Consider the following 18,289-nt stretch of genomic DNA (forward strand, 5'->3'; position numbering starts at 1 on the left):
CGGCGTCACGTGAGCCGCGGGGAGTGAGCGCAGAGCGAGCGGCGGCGGGCGAGTGCTCCGCCGCAGCGACCCGCGGGCCAGCGGGCTAGCGAGCCAGCGCAGGACCCGCGGCTGGGCCCGCGGCCGCCGCCGGACCGGGAGCCAGGCCGCCGCCCCCAGCCCAGCCCCCGGGGCCTCAGGACCGCCGGGGCCTGGCCGCCAGCCGGGCGTGCTCCAAGTTCAGGTGGGAGAGGCTCTAGGAGGCCGGAGGGGAGCCCAGGGGGCTGATCGGGACGCGAGTGGGGTGGCGGGACGCCGGCTGGGCTCTGGTGGTGCGGCCGGGTGCCGGCGCCGCTGTCCGGAGCTCCGCGCCAGTGTCGGAGGAAACGCCGGAGAAGCCGGGCGAGCCCCTGCGCGGGGCCCGGGGTCGGACAAGCCCGCGCGAGAGTGACTCCCCCCGTGCCCATCGGCACTTTTCCCCGCGCGTGTCCGGGCCGCTGCCTCGGCGCCTGGCCCCGCGGGTCCTGCGCGCCTTGCGAGCCGGCCCTCCCATATGGCGGGCACCGGCGGGGCCTGGCGACCGGAACGGGCCGGCGAACGCGCCGGCCAGTCGGGGGCCGAGGAAGGGGGGACGAGGGGGCTGTGGCGGAGGGGTTACTGTCGGTCACCGCAGCCGTGGCCTCTGGGAGAGGGGCACCGGCCGAGGGCATGGTGCCCGGCCGGCAACGCTCCCGGGCTCTACCGAGGGGTCTTCCTTTCCCACGCTCCTCCCACACGCGGGCGGGCACCCACGCCAGCTCCACGCGCGAGTATGTCGCGGACACGCTCCGGCACAGCCACACCGCTGCCGCGCACCACGCCCCGCACACGCACAGTCACACGACATGAACTCACACCCCTTCGCGCACACCCGCACTGCTCACACACCTCTTACTTCTACTCCCCACGCAGAGTCCCTGCTGCTTTCCACTGAACATTAGCAGAACGATGGCCAAGGGGTGGCAGGGGCAGAGGAGAGGCCACCCCCACCCACCGTGGCCGTGCTGTTCCCTCTTACCTCCGCACTGTGGTATTCCCTAAGGAGCCCCCCTCCCAGGGCACCGGGGGGCTGTTTTCTCGCCCAATCCCTGGGAAGGTGACAAAAATCCCCAAATGCCTTAGTCCCTCAAATCACCTTTCCCCCAAGGACCGGGTGGCTCGTGGGAGCCCCCGCCGTCCTACAGGTGGGAGAACGCCTGGGCTCTGCGACTTTGGGGCCTGCGGGTGGCGCAGGGACCAGAGACTCTTATTTTGAAGGGCGGCCCCCACCCGCCACCCCCGTGATTTGCACGCTGACCCAATGGCAAGCCCTTGGCCGGCGCTGGGCTTGTTATCAATTACATGTTGTTCCTGCAGCCGCTGTGTCCCCGGGAGGATAAACAGCAGGCCGGCCGGGCCTGGGGGGAGGGGGCGGAGTCCGGCTGTAGGCCGGGGACGGTGCCCGGAACAGCGTGTCCCCTCCCCCTGCACGCAGCCTGTGCTTCTGGCCATGCCATGTGCTGCTGTGTTTTAGCTTCCTAGCCGGCTCCCTCCAGCCCCCGCGGGCCCTTTTTCTATCGCCAGTGCCCCCGGGTGTCCCAGAACCCCTTCTCTGCTTTCAGTGCCTCAGTGTGCAACCCTGGCTGACCAGCCCTGCCTGAAAACCCTGCTGCCTGACCCTGGCCATTCCATACCTGGGAGAATCCCCACACCCGCACCCCCTGCCCAACTTCCCCAAGCACCTCTCACACAACCAGCGTGTTCTACCAGGTCCTGTTTCGGAGGCCGGGGTGGTGGCAGACTGGATAGTCAGAATAGCTTCTATTTTGGTGGGGAGGTGAACAGAAAAGTACACAAACCCATAACCAAGATGATTTCCCCCCTGGTTACCAACTACTGGAAGAATAGTGTGGGATGATTTAACAGATGGTGGTCAGGGGAGAGCCCCACAGGCAGTGTCTTCTGAGCTGAGCTCTAAATAAGGCACTCCCACTTGGAGTGTTGGGAGAAGAGGGGCCCACAGAGACAGCACAGTTAAGGTGGAGTGGAGCAGGTGAGGTGAGATGTGGGAGAGATGGGCAAGGCCCAGGTGCTGGGAGAAGATGGGGTCACATTTCCTAGGGAAGTTATTGGATGTTTTCTCCTACCCTACCCTACCGTACTTACTCCTCCCCCCTCCACACTATTTCTTTTCATACCATTTCATCTGTGAATATCTAATTATCAACTATAATACCATCATCACACTTAAGAATATGAACACTAACTCCTTACTATCATGTAATATTCGGTTGGTGATCACATTTCAGGGGAGAGTTTTAAGTGGGCAAGAACATGGCCTGATCTGCCTCTTAACCACTAGTTAAGGCCTGTTCCTAGGTTCTAGGAAGGCTGGAGTCCCTCTGATTCCTTAGGATCACATCGGAGAGGCACAAAGACCACGTGTTCACCCATTTGGAGGTTAATCCTAATGGCTGGTACTGACCAACGCCTGAGTGCATGCCAGCCACTGTAGGAAGTGTTCACCTGGTGTTAGCTCATTGAACTCTTTGAGTAACCTGGGAGCTAGGCACTACTGGCAGCATCCCTAGCCAACAGACCGGACACAGAGAAGTTGTGCCACCTGCCCGAGGTTGCCCAGCTGAGTTGCAGAGGCCAGAGCAGAGCCCCCTGCTCAGAGGGTGGGCCAAAGTGGTGGTGGTGGGGCCCAGGGCCCAGTGTGGGCTCCGCACAGCCTTGTTGCCCTTCACGTTATCTGGTACTTTTATTCCTTCCTGGCACCTGATTGGGTGAATAGCATGTATTTTAAAACTTCCAGTTTTAAATCCTCAGATGAGTATTAACAATTAAAGAGCCAAATATCCTCCTGGCAAAACTGCCCTGGGGTATGGACTCGCCAAAGGCATCCACCCTGCCTTAGCTTCCTGGAGCTGCATGAAGCTTCCTGGATTAGTGGGGAACTGAGGTCACTGGGGCCCGGAATAGATGGGGAAACTGAGATTCAGGGAGTGAGGACTTGTCCAAGGTCGCAGCTGATGATGATCCTGGCCCTGACAGGTTTCTGTCCATGGCCAGACCTGTCGGCCATAGAGTATGCTGTGTGCTAAGTCCAGCAGTGGCCCTCGAGACAGAGCATAGGAGTGGGTGCAGAGTGGGGATAGGCAGCAGAGAATCTCTGGTTTTAGACGTGGAACATTCCCTGTTCCCCAACCTCACTGGTCATTGGGCGGGGACAAAGGTCCACAGAGGTGGCTCCATCATAGCCATACACTGTTGACTCTCCTTGGACACCGGACCTAGCATGGCCTTCAGAGGACACAGATGTCCCCTCTCTTCTCTGTTGATGTTCCCTGAGGCCCTCCTGGGAACTAGCTGCCATGCCGGAAGCTGGGAACACAGTGGGGACCCAGCAGAGCAGCCTGCCTTCCTGGAGTTCACGGTCTAGTGGGAAGACGGGAGTTAGCTGGGCCTTCTTGAGGTGGTGAGTGCTCCATGGGGTACAGGCCAAGGGCATCCTCTCTCTCATCCCACTAGGTGGTCGTGTAGTCACATGGGGTAATAGCCGTGCAAGTACTCTGGGACCTGGGTCCACTTTTGCCCTTGTGAGTTATCACTGTGGGGCAGGGCCCTGTCCACCCCATGGTAAAGCCTCAGTAAAGTGTCTGGGTACAGTCAAGAGCCTTTTGTTCTGTCCCTGCCTCTCCCACTTCACAGAGGAGGCAGCTGAGGCTGGAGGGGTCCGAGAACAAGAGGGTGGATGAGGTCTCTCCCTTCAGATGGGGAAACAGAGCTGGTGAGAGCAGGTGCATATGGGTCTTTAATTTTTTTGCGGGGGAGGCACAAATTCAACTTGTCTGATTAAAATATAGACTGCCAAGTTGAGGTTCAATCTCAGATAAAATATTGAAAAAAATTTTTTTTTCTGTTTATTTATTTTTGAGAGAGAGAACAAGCAGGAGAGGGGCAGAGAGAGAGAGACACACACACACACACACACAGAATCTGAAGTGGGCTCCAGGCTCCAAGCTGACAGCACAGAGCCCGACGCAGGGCTCGAACTCACAAACTGCGAGATCATAACCTGAGCCGAATCGGACGCTTAACCGACTGAGCCACCCAGATGCCCCTAAAATAATTTAATATGAGCATATCCCATTTAATATTTGGGACATACTTATGTTAAACGTTGCTTGTTTTTTAAAACCTGAAATTCAAATCTAACTGGGTGGCCTGCAGTTTTATTTGTTTAATCTGGCAACCTTACCCAAGCTCCAACCAACACAAGGGTCAGGGGGCAAATGGCCATCCTCCTGCCCCCTTCCAGTGAGTCAAGAATGAAGCTGAGGTCAGGTGTCCTCAGAAGTGCAGCCACTCCAGTCAGCTGGACAAGCTTCCCCAACGTTGGCCATTTCAGGGTACAGACATCCTCCTTGCATACTTTCTCGCTCACACGTGCACACACTCAATCATTCACAGATACACACGTGTTCTTTCCCAGAACTGTTCTGGAAAACCTGTTTGAAACCAAAAGTACCCCGGATTGTGCAATGGGCTTGGAGAGCGCTCTTTTGCAAACAGGTGGTGCAATTTCGGAAAACACTCTTGCAGACAGAGTTCTCCCACGGGATGGGATGGAGACAGGATCCAGGCATTTGGCAATGGGAGACTGTGGGCAGGCAGCGGAGGTGGGGGGGGCGGTGCACAGGCCCACGAGGTGGCAGGTGAGCATGCCATCCTTCTGACCAGGCCTCCTTTGTTCTTCTCTGCAGCCGCCACCGGCACGGCCAGGCCAGCATGGTGGACCACTTGCTTCCAGTGGACGAGACCTTCTCGTCACCGAAATGCCCAGTTGGTTATCTGGGTGACAGGCTGGTCGGTGGGCGGGCGTACCACATGCTGCCCTCGCCCCTCTCCGAGGATGACAGTGACGCCTCCAGCCTCTGTTCCTGTGCCAGCCCGGACTCGCAAGCAGTCTGCTCCTGCTATAGCGGTGGCCCGGGTGCTGAGGGCCAGGATAGCATCTTGGACTTCCTGCTGTCCCAGGCCACACTGGGCAGTGGCGGTGGCAGTGGCATTGGGGCCAGCAGTGGCCCCATGGCCTGGGGGTCCTGGCGGCGGGCACCAGCACCTGTGAAGGGGGAACATTTCTGCTTCCCCGAGTTTCCTGTGGGTGACCCTGATGACGTCCCAAGGCCCTTCCAGCCCACCCTGGAGGAGATTGAAGAGTTTCTGGAGGAGAACATGGAGCTGGGGGTCAAGGAGGCCCCAGAGGGCAGCAGCAAGGACTTGGAGGCCTGTGACCAGCTCTCAGCCGGGCCACACAGGAACCACCTCCATCCTGGGTCCAGTGGGAGAGAGCGTGGCACTCCCCCTCTGGGCAGTGCCAGTGTGGGTGGCAGCCAGAGTCCGGGTGGGGGGCCCACATCTGACGGCCCCATCCCCGTGCTGCTGCAGATCCAGCCTGTGCAGGTGAAGCAGGAGTCGGGCAATGAGCCTGCCTCCCCTGGGCAGGCCCCGGAAAGTGTCAAGGTAGCCCAGCTTCTGGTCAACATCCAGGGTCAGACCTTTGCACTGGTGCCCCAGGTGGTGCCCTCCTCCAATGTGAACCTGCCCTCCAAGTTCGTGCGTATCGCCCCTGTGCCCATCGCCGCCAAGCCCATTGGGTCGGGACCCCTGGGGCCTGGCCCCGCCGGCCTACTCATGGGCCAGAAGTTCCCCAAGAATCCAGCGGCAGAACTCATCAAAATGCACAAATGTACTTTCCCTGGCTGCAGCAAGATGTACACCAAGAGCAGCCACCTCAAGGCGCACCTGCGCCGGCACACAGGCGAGAAGCCCTTTGCCTGCACCTGGCCAGGCTGCGGCTGGAGGTCAGTATGACAGGTGACAGGCCAGGCCGTGAGCACGGCCAGCTCATCTCTGCTCCCCTGGGGGTGTGGTCAAGGCCCAGTTCACTATTAGATGAGGCTGATTAAGAAGGGGAGATGGGGCGGGCAGGCAGCGGGGCCAGAGCTGGTGTGGCTGCCCGCAGGCTTCCTTGTCCCTGCTTCCCTACTGATCACTGAAGCCTGAAGCCACCTGGTCTCCAGGTTCATAATGACCTGGTCCGGCTTGCTGCGGGTGAGGGGCTGGGCCATGGCAAAAGGGCTCTCTTAGTAGTAACAATGGCAGCTAAGAATGATGGAGTGGGGGCTGTATGTCAGATGGGGTTGTGGCCCTGTGTGCGCTGTTCCCTCAGTGCCTCACAGAACCCCTAAGGGCAAGTGCTACCCTTACAACTGAGCAAACAGGCTCAGACCAGCTAGGTAACTTGCCCAAGGCCACACCACTTGGTAAATGGGGTTTGGGCCCAGAGGGTCGCATCAGAGGCGTCACATCCCGAAAAAACGCTGCTTTTCTGACCGGAGGGACCAGCTTCACTTGTGGACATCCTCAGACACCTGGACAGGGCCTGGCCCTTGCTTCCCTGTGGTACCTGAAGGTGTATCTGGGAAGCTGTGAAGGAGGACCAGGCTGGGGGTGCTGCCCAAAGGTGGATGAGTCCTCCCGGACTCTACTCTGTGTGGTGCAACACGAGAAGCCAGCTCTCAAAGGGCTGGAGTCTTGCTCCAGGGCTGCTCAGCCAGCAGACGGCAGAGCTGGATGGGATCCCCCCGGGTCACCCTCACCTGGGCCCCCAGGGGTCCCCAGATCACCCTTCAGGTGGACTGGGTGCACCTTTCCCTGAAAAGCAGGCAGCCGGGCGCTCGCACCCTCAGGGGCACCACAGCTGGGCTGTCTCCAGTTTTTAGGACACCTACCCTGCAGGAATCTGGCCTATCTGGCTGGGGGTGGGTGCAGTGTGGATTACCAGCACATTCCCGGTCTTTACTGCCAGGGCTGCTGTGGCCGCCGCTTTGTGAGCATTCGTGAGAGAGCGACCGGGTATGCCCCTCTGTGTGCAGACCTCACAAGTGGGCGTGTAGCTGCGTGTGCACCTACGTGTACTTGCTTTCTTCATGTGTGTCTGGGTGTGCTGCAGGACTACGCATGTCATGTACCTTGCGTGTGCGTGTGCATCTGTGTGGGTGTGGCCTACAGGGAGCAGTTGGCAGCTTCTTGGTCAGACTCATCCGGCAGGTCGGGAGGGTTGGCCCCAGTTGGGAGGTGCTGGCCACAGAGTCCTGGCCAGCTGAGGCCCTGACTGCAATATGTGATGTGACCCTGCAGCCGCTTTCCGTGGAGTGCTGAGCTGACCAAGGAAGAGACTTTTCCCAAATAGTGTCTTGGGTTATGGAGGCCCTTCCTGATGAAGGGTCTCATGCAGCCACTGCTCCAGAGGCACCCACCAGACAGGCCCACGGGGCTTCTGCCAGAGGCCCATAGGGTGTTGGTGCTGGTGTCACATCCCTCTCTCAGCCTCTGCCGTAGTCTGTTGAGTGGGCCCCCAGGTGACAGATGTACCTGCAGGGCCACTTTGAGACCTGGTACACTGGTGGGTATGCGGTGTTGGTGGTCAGAGCTTGGGGGTGTGGGGAAGCCGAGGCACTGGAGCCATAGAGGCAGGTGTTCAACTGTAGAAGGGAGGGCCATTGACCTTGGGTGGGGGGTAGCTGGCGGCAATGGTGGGAGCCTCAGCCTGTGTCAGTTTCTGACTTGCTATGTGCTCTCGGGGAGCTCCCCCCTGGCCAAGCCTCACTTCCCCATCTGTGAAGTGGGGGGCCTGCTCTCTCCCTCTTCCTCTCAGGGCCAGGGGCGCAGGGGTGCTCGGCACCACCCCTTTCTCATTGGTGGCACTGTTACTCATACAAGGGCAGAGTCTGAGAAGAGTATCGTTTCGGAGGTGGCCCAGACTCAACAGGGACTCCTCTTAGATGCATTTTCTCTTGGGAGGGGTCGGGCATCTGGCTGGACAGAGCACTGGTCCGACTCCTGATGGGCTCACCTTCCTGGGCACTGTCCCCTGGCCACTGCTAACTCTTGGTGAGTGGCCTTTCCTGTTGGGATGAGGCTAGGCAGGGCTACAGGGAGGAAGGTGTGGTCCTTGGGGAAGGCTACCCACTTGTCTCATTCCCCCAGGAGGAGGGGACCTGCTTTCTGGGCTGTCTCAGAGAACAGACAGAATCCTCAGCCCAGAGCGCATCTTAGGGAGGCAGATCTCATCCCCAACACCGCAGCCTCAGGAGATAGTGAGTTTCCCATGGTAGGAGGTGTGCAAGCAAGAGTGGGATTTGTGGAGGGGATTCAGCCTTGCCACTGTCTGGGTCCTGGCACTGTTCTTGCCCAGGACCCACTTGGCAGGGGAAGGCATGGCATGTGCCTGGCATGGTGAGTTCCTGTGGAACTGACCCTGGGGCCATCCTTGCCTCCAGCCACTCCTAGGCCTTCAAAGGCCTCCCCAGCTTCTCCCAGGGTTCCCCTGGAATGGGATCTGGCCTTTTTGGGATTACACGTGATGGAGGCACAGGCAGCTGAGGGTACCTGTGTTTTGGGAGAGCTATTTCTCTGAGGATGCAAGAGTCCCTCATTGGCCTTCGGGAGTCCAGAACCCCTGGGGATGTACATGAGATGTGTGTGTCCCTTCTATGCGGAAGGAGCCCTTGCAGTAGTTGGGCAGGCAGGCCGACCGGCGCTGGGACAGCTTGATCTGGACAGGACAGCAGAAGTAGTGGTGATGATGGCAATTGGGCGCCACATTTTCTGGCCACCGACTGTATTCTGGGCACCACCCTAAGGTGCTCAGAGTGGGAATCCCTTCCACAAATCCCCATTACTTGGTTGTATACTTCCTGCCATGAGGAGCCCATTACTTTATGAGGCTACTCTCGCCTCTTCATGTACTTGGTACTCTTAGATTCCTATCCACACTTCGCATTCTGGCCTGATCTGCTGGCCAGCCTCCCTTGCACAGTGCAGGCTCCCACTCGGGCCCCCACCCTCTTTGCCCCCTCTGTGTGCCCCCTGTCTCCAACACTTCCCTCCTGATGGCAATGGTAGTCGATCTTGCAATGGTCCCTGCTTTCTTCTGCACATGTCACAGAAATGAGCTCGTTGAGCCCTCAGGACAGCCCCGTAACATGGGCGCACCAGTCTGCATTTCCCAGAGGGCCCACAGGGGTGGAGCTAGTGACCGTGGCTCTGGGTGTGCCCTCAAGCAAGTGCCTCAGCCCCACCCTGTCCCACCAGCAGTCTGGTGGGCATGCCTTTCGCACCTGGACAGCTACGCAGCTGGCCTTTCCCTCATCCTCTCTCCCTGCGCACCTGGTACCATGATGGCTGGGCGTCGTCTCTCCCCGACGAAGCCATCAGCTCTTTCAGATGTGAAGCTTCTGGGCGAGGAGCAAAGAGCTAACAGTAACAACAGCAATAACAGAGCTCTCGTGCACGCGCTGAACATTCCAAAGTAACTCATTGAATGCGCCAGATAAGTCCACAAGGTAGGCACCAGTATGCTGCCCCCATTTAGAGAGGAGGAATTTGAGGCACAGAAGAGTTAAGTAATTTCTCCTTGGTCACACAGCTAATGAGTGGCAGCGTCCGGAGTCCAGCCCAGACTGTTTGCCCCTTGACCTCCTACACCCAGACTCAGGACCTCTCTCCAGCCCCCTGCGTACCCTCCAGTGAGGGATGGCCAGCCCCAGTGCTGGGACGGAGGACCTCCACCTGCAGCTGGTCTTCAGGCAGCACCCCTGCACACTTGCCTGCCTCCTCCTATGGGGAGTTTACCACTCCCAAGGCCACCTATCTTCCTGGTGGCTCTGGCCCTGTGTCCTGTGCCCCTTTGTGAAATGATGGTGGCTCCCCCACTCCCCCACCCCTGCAACAGCCAGGTCATCATTTTGCCAGGTCACCAACCCCCCACTTCCTTCAGCTTTTGATCCTGAACCCAGTATTCTCTGTCCCCTTCCTTCTTGTGACGTGGTTCTGGCATCCTTGACGGGGCCGAAACCAGACTTTGCCTGTTCCAGTCTGTCTGGGAAGTGGCTGTTTGCCCGCCTTCCTAGAAGTTCCCTTGCTACGCTCTCAGACACAGGCCCCTTTTGTTCACGGCAGCAGAACATCCTGTTCCGGAATGGCCAAGCCATTCTATCCAGTAAGAATCCCCTCCTTCCACAGCTAATATGAATATTAATAACTTCTAGCAGTCCTGTGTGGCAGGTACTGCGGTCATCCCTGGGGGACACAGGGGGCCCAGAAAAGGGAGCCTGTGGGCCTGAGGCCCCAGAGCCAGGATAGGATTCAGACCTGGTGGTACACTGCTGGCCTGATTCATTCCCATGTCTCTGCTGCCCTTATTCAACAAGGCATTCTCTCACCCCTTCCCCCAAGTGGTGTTGGACAGGTTGTACACTGTACAAATCTGGGGGGCACCATGCCCATTGCAGGCCTTGAGACCTGTCTACAATAATGGCTTTCTGGCTGATGGAAGGAGCACTTTGCACAAAGGTGCTGTGTGTGCCAGCGGTGGGGCTGATGTTACGGGCTGCTTCCCTCTCTAGTACCTCAGCAGCACAAATCATGGTGCTGACCCATATGCTCCTGGATGTCACCAAGGAGCAGGTTCTGCGCTGAGCAGCTTGTAGGTAATCAGAGCTCACGGTCACTGAATCATTGCCACGTGCTGAGCACTGTTGTAAACCCTCAAGTACCTTCCCCAATCCGCATAGTCCCCCGAGGCAGATCTGTCGTTTCCACGTCTCCAAGTGGGGAAACTGAGCCTCACAGAACTTGGTGACTTGCCCAGGTCACCTGGTCATAGGTGGCAGAGCTCACAGCCTGCAGAGCCTGCATCTTAGCCACCCGGCCCCCCTCCCACTATGTGGTCCCCCGGCTCCTCCAGTGGCTGCTGTCTGGGAGAATGTGAGGGTGTGAGGTAGGGATCCTCTGAGGGCTCAGTTCCCAGGGATGGACCGCTCAGGTCACAGGGCCCTAAGGCAGCAGGGAGGAGGCTGGCAGGTAGGGACAGCTTGTTCTCAGGCCTAGCTCTCATGATGTGCCCAGAATGAGAGGGCCACTGTGGCCATTGTGTCAACTCCTTTGACCTCTGAGACGAGTCCCAGCAGGTGGGCCAGAATCCCAAAGTCTTCATTGGATGCGTGAGGAAATCTTGCCCAGGACCACACCGGGGCTCCTGGTGGGGTAGGGACCTGAAAGGATCCTGCCGTTCTGCTGGCTCTGACCCTGGCAAGCCCCTTATCCTTTTGAGCCCTTGCTGTGGTGTTGTCAACCCTATGGGACTGATCCTGGCTCCCTGGCCAGAAAGGTGCAAGGTAATCCCAGTGCCTCGTGCCCAGGATGGCTCAGATATTGCTGGTGGCGTTGTTTCTGGTAAGCAGGCTTCCTGCTTACCCCTGCCCTGGGCAGGCCCACCTGTATAGAAGCTGTATGTGCAGCTCCTGCTGGGGCAGGTGGCCCTGGCCTGAGAGCACGGTCCAGGCTCTGACTGCCGGGGTGCATTGTGCAGCTTCCTCACTGGCTCAGGGCTCCAGTGATATACCGCCCAGCCAGGCAATGTGGAGGAGGCCAGGCACAGCAGGGAGCTGGATCAGGATCTTCGCTCCGGCCTTGGCTGCTCTGTCATGCTGGGGATGCTGGATCAGGCCCTCATCATGCTGAGCCTTGGTTTCCTCATCTGGCAAATGGGCCAGTCTTCCACAGCTCCAAAGATAGGATGAGAGCATTGCTCTGTAGCAGCCTCAGTTGACGCTCTGGGATATGAAGCGGAGTGCCAGCCGCCTGTCTTCTGTGCTTCTGGGCTCCCTATCTGGTGCTCAGGCCTTCCTACTGCCCACCTCGAGCCTTCCTCAGGGAATGTTCTGCTGTGTCCTTCTGATTCTTGGCAGGCTGTGGGATTAAAGCTTCCACCAATAGGGTCAGGCCACAGGTAGGCTACCGGTCCCAACACATTGGCTGGTCTGGGGACAGCTGTTCCACCCAACCTACCTCTTGCTGTGTGGCCCCAGGTTCGGGAAGGGACTGTTGGTCCCGGTACCTGTGTGTGTGTACATGTGTGTGCTCAAGTAGGTACACGTATGCCCATGCAGGTACACGTATGCCCATGCACATGATGTGCATATGTGTACATGTGTGCGTGTGCACACCCTGTGCACCCGTGTAGAGTGGACGCATGTGTGTGCAGTTCACCCATGCTTATGTAGCACATGGGTAGCTGGTGTGTATGGGTGTGTCTGCGTGCATTGCATGGTGTGCATGCATGTGCATGTTTGTGCATGCCGTGGAATTTGAGAGTGCCCTGTAACAGTCCTTCGTCCTCCTGTAGGTGCTTGCTGTGTCCACGCTCTCACGTGAATGCACTTGCTGGCATCTGCCATGCACCAGGCCCTGGGCTGCTTGTGGGATGGACCACAGGGAACGAGACACACATCTTTCCTCATGGAGCTGATGGTCTAGTGGTACAGGCTGACATTCATTAAGAAGTTGGAAGCGAATTTAAAGTTACAATAGTGGCAGGGCCAGGAAATTGAGGTGCATATAGTGCTGTGGGAGCCTAGAATGGGATGCAGTCCCAGAGGGCTTTCTTGAGGAAGTGACATTTGAGCTAAGTTCTAACAGATGGGGGGAGGCAGCAAGGAGAGGGGAGAGAAAAGCATTCCAGGACTGGAAAAAGTATGTGCAAATGTCCTGTGGCAAGAAGGACCAAGGATAGGTCCGTGTAGATGGAGCAAGAGGAAGACAGTATGTGGCAGGGTAGGGGGACGAGTGGGATCTCGTTGTCAGGATGAGGGTCACGGGATGGGGAGAGCTTCAAATCCCTGAAGTCAGTGACAACATTCTGAGCCCTGTGGTCCAGCTCAGATCCTTACCTCTTGCATTAGCAGCTGCTCATTCTCAGTGGCCTCTGGGCTATGGGAGCTCTTGCTCCCAGGCAGGCTGAGGCCGAGAGAGGGAAGTGGCAGGGGAACCATTTAAACTCTCAGAAGTACCTTGCAGTGGCATGGTTTTGTTTGGTGACGTTTTAGGGGGCCCAGCCTTCAGGAAAGCGGTGTCTGGGACTGGAGTGGTGACTCAAGTCTGAAGACCCCCACCTCTGCTGTAATGGAGGCAGGAGGAGCCGGGAGATCCCCGCAGGGCCGGGGAGACACCTCTCCCAGGCTTCAGCTTCGGCTCTGGACAGGCCTCCCCACGCACACGCTCATAGAAGCCCCAAGTTCTGGCCTAAGGGGGAAAGGGAATGCGAGGTGTATCAGGGCCAGGATGACCCCACTGCACACTGCCGGGCGGGAGGGGGCTGTGGGCAGTAATCCCGGACTCTGGTGGGCTTGATCGCCTATCGGAATATTTACCAGCTGCTCGCAGGCCCAGATGCCTGAGAGCGGACCGCCGTGCAGCATTGGGCCTTTTCCTGGCAGTTCTGGAGGGGGGGGATGGGCGATGGGGCTTGGGACAGTGACTTTTCAGCAATGGATTCAGAAGTTCTCGGGAGCCGGAGCAGCGCCGGGGCCGCGCCTGCCGGGCCCGTGCGAAGAGCCCTGCACCTGCCGGCCGCGCTCTGGGTGGGCGTCCGGCGGGGCGGGTCTCGCTGACCGCTGCCCGTGCGTGTCCCGCAGGTTCTCCCGCTCGGACGAGTTGTCGCGGCACCGGCGCTCGCATTCGGGCGTGAAGCCCTACCAGTGTCCCGTGTGCGAGAAGAAGTTCGCGCGGAGCGACCACCTCTCCAAGCACATCAAGGTGCACCGCTTTCCCCGGAGCAGCCGCTCGGTGCGCGCGGTGAACTGAGCGCCCGCCGGCCCCGCCCCCTCACCCGCCCAGTTCTTTTGTAGCAATAATTTATTTGCCTCTTCAGAGGCACGTGACGATGTTGCAAACCCACCTTCTGGAGCCCGGGAGGTGCAGGAAGAGAGGGGCTTGCCTGGGAGGCGGGAACCGGAGCCGCCCGGCCCGCTGCCTTTCCCGGGAAGACCTAGAGCCACGCCCGGGTCCCTGGGGTCTGAGCCCCTAGCACCCGCGCAGGGGGCCCTGCCTTCCCGCCTTTGTGCCTTCGTGCCTTCCAGCGGGCCGGCCTGTGCTGCAGCGGCGCGGGGAGCCTGGACCTTCTCCCACTGGGCTCCCTGCCTGGGCCAAGGCCGGCACTTTTTGCTCAGAAGAAGAAATGTGCCGTTTTGAAATGTCAGTTCCCAGAGGGAGCTGTGCTGGGAAGAAGGAAGTAGGCCAGAAGTCCAGGGCTGCACTGTGGTGTGAGGGTGGCTTGGTCCCAGACCTCTGGCTCAGCCTGACTGCCGGAGGAGGAGGAGGAGGAGGGTACGGGAAGGGCCGTCAGGGGTTTAGAACCTGGCCTCTGGGCAGATAATGGAATTAGGGTGAAAAGCCCCCTCTTTGGGGGGGGGGGTTGTCTGGCAGTGCATGTGCTTGAGTTAAACAGTGCGGGGCAGACAGGTGCAGTCTAGGTACCCAGCATGGCTCATCCCCTCGTCCTGTTTCCAGACAAATCCAGACACCAGCCTCCAGGATCACCTTGGGGAAAAGAGGGGAGCAGGCTGCATTGCGTGTAGACGAACTAGATAGAGCCTCCGAATCCTGATTTAGAAATGCATTCCTTATTTTGTCTAGAAATTAATATCAAATGAACTAGCTTGTTTTGACAGGTTTATTTCACATCCTATGAATGTATGTAAATAAGCTGTACATAGGTACATCTACATAAAATATCTTTTAATAACATATCAACATTTGTGTACATTTGAAATTAAAAAAATCTATAAAGCTGGTGTACATATGTTACAATTATGTATATTTTCTTTGGTCCTTCATAAAAATATATTTACTTTGCCAATAAAAAGAAAAAAGAACTCGATAACTTTATGGCATTCCGGTGCTGTTTTCCTGTTTCTCCAGAAAGTGAGTGTGATTCTGAGGGCCGAGGCTCTGTGTCTGTGTTTGCAGCATTTAGGGAGCCTTGTTTTGTATCCAGAGGGACACGAAGATCCCTTAGGGGTTCAGCCCCTGGCCCATCAGTGCAGGCTTCCCAAGGCAAGCCCTCCTCCATGCTGGCTGCTGGGTTTTTGCTCATTGTGGACTCCCGGAGGGCTCTCTCTCCCCTCCCCACAAACCCAAATCCAGCTCCCATCCCAGCATCACCTATGGGAAGCCACCATGGGCTAGGCCAGGCCTGCAGTGATCACTATGACGACTATTGGAGACCCTCACACAGTGCTTCCTGTGCAGTCAGTCCTTCAAGCATCTGCTGTGCAGAGGAGAGTCCCCTTCGGAGATGGCATAGTTATTCTCACCAGCTCGGGGCATAGTGAATGAGTGGACTGGTGGAGGGGAGATTAGAGAGGCCGGTATATGCCAGGAGGCCGCCTCCTGCACCCATCCCAGCTGCTCTGAGCTCTGGGGAGACAAGTCCTCCTGAATTCCCCCAGATTCCTGGCATCTCCACCGTGTGCTTGCACAGTTGAGGTCTGAGTGCATCCACATGTCCCGGTGGGTTGGAAGCAGGGGACAGTGGGAGCCTGAGAAGAAGGAGAGGCCGTGAGCTAGCAAGGGGCTCAGTGGGGTGGCTGAGATTGGGCAGAGAAGGTGGGCTTGGTGGCTGTAGTAACGAGGCAGCCCCAGCTCTCCCGTCCACGTGAGGTGACAGACAAGGACCTTCTAAGGGTGACCCTTAGAAGTCCGATGCAAGTTGGGCAAGTAGTTTTTAGGGACCTCCTCGGAGATGGAGGCAGGTGGTGATGCACCCATGGATTTGTAGCAGAGCGATGTCTAAGTGAGATGTGTGTGCACGTGTGCGTGAGGTCACGGGCCTTTCAGCCACTGTTCCTGCTGATGGGAGTCATCTGCCACCATCATCTTTCCTGCCTGGCAGGAGCTGGCAGGTGTGAAGCTTTCACGTGTGCCCAGCACACAGCATGAGTGATCCGGGAATGGATGCTTCCATCCTGACCAGCTCTGGTCCTGGGGAAAGGACTTTGCCTTGTGACCTCTATCCTTTGACTTACCCTCTGTGGTCAAACATGCTGTGGGGAAGTGAGGCATTGATTTCCAGGTGCATTAACGTAGCCTTTGTTTATTCATAAACAAGCAGTGCAGCCCAAATAAGAGGAACAGTGGAGGTCAGGACGATCACTGGAGGAGGAATAAGTCTGTGAGCCCATGTCCCCGTGATGCCAGGCACCAGGACTCTGCTTACCTCCGTGTATGTCCCCCAAAGTCCACTGCTCCGAGCCTGCAGTGCCCTGGCTAACCTGTCCTGGCCAAGGTAAGGCTGGCCGGTGTGCAGGGTGGCCTAAGCCATCGCCCTCGGTCTGGGCTCTGGACTCCCCACCTAATGTGTGTGCTGACACCTGTCCCGCGTGGGCAGCACAGCCCCAGGCTCTGCTTCCCAGAGGCGCCAGCTGAGAGAGAGCTGACAGGGACAGCAGAGTGAGCATGGCAAGAGGGAAGGATGTGGGCACGAAGGCGGCTGTCTCTGGATCCTCACTCTACCTTCAGACGAGTTTGTTAAAACTTTCCGAGTTCACCCTGCAGGATGGACACGATAGTCCCCGGGTGCCGTTGGTGAGCGTGAGTGTGACTTTGGACAACAACAAAGCCCCTTTCTAGGGTGGGAGCCTGTCTCTCGGCCAGGTGGAGAGGCTGGGGAGGTGGGGTCTCTGTGCTGGGCCGTGGCCGGCACCTGCGCAGGCACCCCCGTAGTGGGACCCACAAGAACACTGAGATCTCTGCTGAGGTGCCTGGCTTGTGACTTGGCCCTTGGAGACCCCCATGCCACCACCTTTGTCACCCTTTGTGACCTCTATGACTGGAAAAGTAGTGTTTGTCTTGGCCCACAAGCTAAGAAAATGGATGAGAGGTGAGCCAGCGCGCCCCCAACTGTTTGTAACAGAGGAGTCTGGATGGTTGCAGAGCAGAAATCTGGCCTTGACAGCCTCTGGCACCCTGCCCTGCACAGTACCCCTTCCCCAAGGCGCACAGAGGGGAAGGAAGTACCGTGTATCGAGTGCTGTATCAGGCAGAATATGGGTCAGGTTGCTGTAACAAAGAGACCCCAAACACTGTGGCTTACACAAGGTAGACATGTATTTTTCTCTGTTGGAATAGTCTGGAAGCAGGCAGCCTTGGCTGAGAGGTGGCTGTGGCACGGGCTCCTTCTCTCCTGTTGCCCTCCACGCCCTAGGTGCTGGTCCAAGGTGTCTCACCAGGGTATCAGGCGAGCCCATAGAAAGTAGGCAGGGGGCTGCATGTTCCTTTTCCCCGTGAGTGCACGGGCTGGGATTTGCACGGTTGGGCCTGCTTGGGTCTCTTGGGCTAGTCACATGCCTCATCCACCACAAAGGAGGCTGGAAAATGTGGTCTTGAGCTGTGAGGTCGTGCACACAGCTAAAATGCAGGGGTTCTCCAATGTTTGTAGCAGCACTATCCACAATAGCCAAAGTATGGAAAGAACCCAAATGTCCATCGATGGATGAATGGATAAAGAAGATGTGGTATATATATATACAATGGAGTTTTACTCGGTGATCAAAAAGAATGAAATCTTGCCATTTGCAACTACATGGATGGAACTGGAGGGTATTATGCTAAGCGAAATTAGTCAGAGAACGCCAAATGTCATGACTTCACTCATATGAGGACTTTAAGACACGAAACAGATGAACACAAGGGAAGGGAAGCAAAAATAATATAAAAACAGGGAGGGGGACATAAACAAACTGTTGCTGGAGGGGCTGTGGGAGGGGGGATGGGCTACACGGGTAAGGGGCATTAAGGAATCTACTCCTGAAATCATTGCACTATATGCTAACTAACTTGGATGTAAATTTTTAAAAAATTAAATAAAAAAATAAAAAATAAATAGAATGCAGGGGTTGTACTGCAGGAGAATGAAAGGGAGCCTAGGAGCTGCCTTTCTGCCATGAGCACATCCTCCTCGCCTGGCGATGTGTGCAGAGCGGGCCCTATAGCTCTCCCCAAACCCCATGCCTGCACAGTGAAGTCATGGGGGTACTGGTGGATCTCCTGACGCATGGCCTCACCCACATGCTCAGAATGGGTGTCACTGACAGCTGTGGGACCAACAGTCAGGCTTCCAGGGACAGCAGGGGATCACCAAGGGAAACCGTGGGAAAGAGGCGCTAAGATGCTTTGGTGGACAAGCCAAGGCTGCCAAATGGCAGAATCCTAAACCCTATGGACAAAGTAAACAAAACCAAACCCTTATAATGTCATCAGTGTCTACTCCTGCATAGGGCCCAGAGTCTATACAGGTGCTGTGAACAGAAGTGGAAATCCCCTGGGTCCAGACTTTTAGGGACTCGTAGTCTTTCCTGGGCTCCCTGAGTTCAGAGTACCA

General features: G+C 57.4%; 1 protein-coding gene across 2 annotated transcripts; it reads left to right on the top strand.

Annotated features, from left to right (window-relative positions):
- The first annotated feature begins 12 nt into the window (after window positions 1–12).
- Window positions 13–14,788, top strand: KLF15 (Kruppel like factor 15). Of its 2 annotated transcripts, none has more exons than XM_043588314.1 (3): window positions 13–223; window positions 4,767–5,867; window positions 13,545–14,788. In XM_043588314.1, exons 2-3 carry the CDS (start codon window positions 4,792–4,794, stop codon window positions 13,711–13,713), a joined length of 1,245 nt encoding a protein of 414 aa, XP_043444249.1. In that variant the 5' UTR covers window positions 13–223; window positions 4,767–4,791; the 3' UTR covers window positions 13,714–14,788. The 2 variants fall into 2 exon arrangements, with proteins under 2 accessions (XP_043444249.1, XP_043444248.1); XM_043588313.1 differs by lacking the exon at window positions 13–223 and adding an exon at window positions 3,254–3,478.
- The last annotated feature ends 3,501 nt before the right edge of the window (window positions 14,789–18,289 follow it).

This window comes from Prionailurus bengalensis, chromosome A2 (assembly GCF_016509475.1).
Source record: "Prionailurus bengalensis isolate Pbe53 chromosome A2, Fcat_Pben_1.1_paternal_pri, whole genome shotgun sequence".
NCBI lineage: Eukaryota > Metazoa > Chordata > Mammalia > Carnivora > Felidae > Prionailurus > Prionailurus bengalensis.

Coding starts and splice junctions, on each gene's coding strand:
- KLF15 (XM_043588313.1), top strand. CDS start 3,375: ATGCCGGAAGCTGGGAACACAGTGGGGACCCAGCAGAGCAGCCTGCCT. Junction 3,479..4,766: donor AGCTGGGCCTTCTTGAGGTG/GTGAGTGCTCCA, acceptor TCTTCTCTGCAG/CCGCCACCGGCACGGCCAGG. Junction 5,868..13,544: donor TGGCCAGGCTGCGGCTGGAG/GTCAGTATGACA, acceptor CGTGTCCCGCAG/GTTCTCCCGCTCGGACGAGT.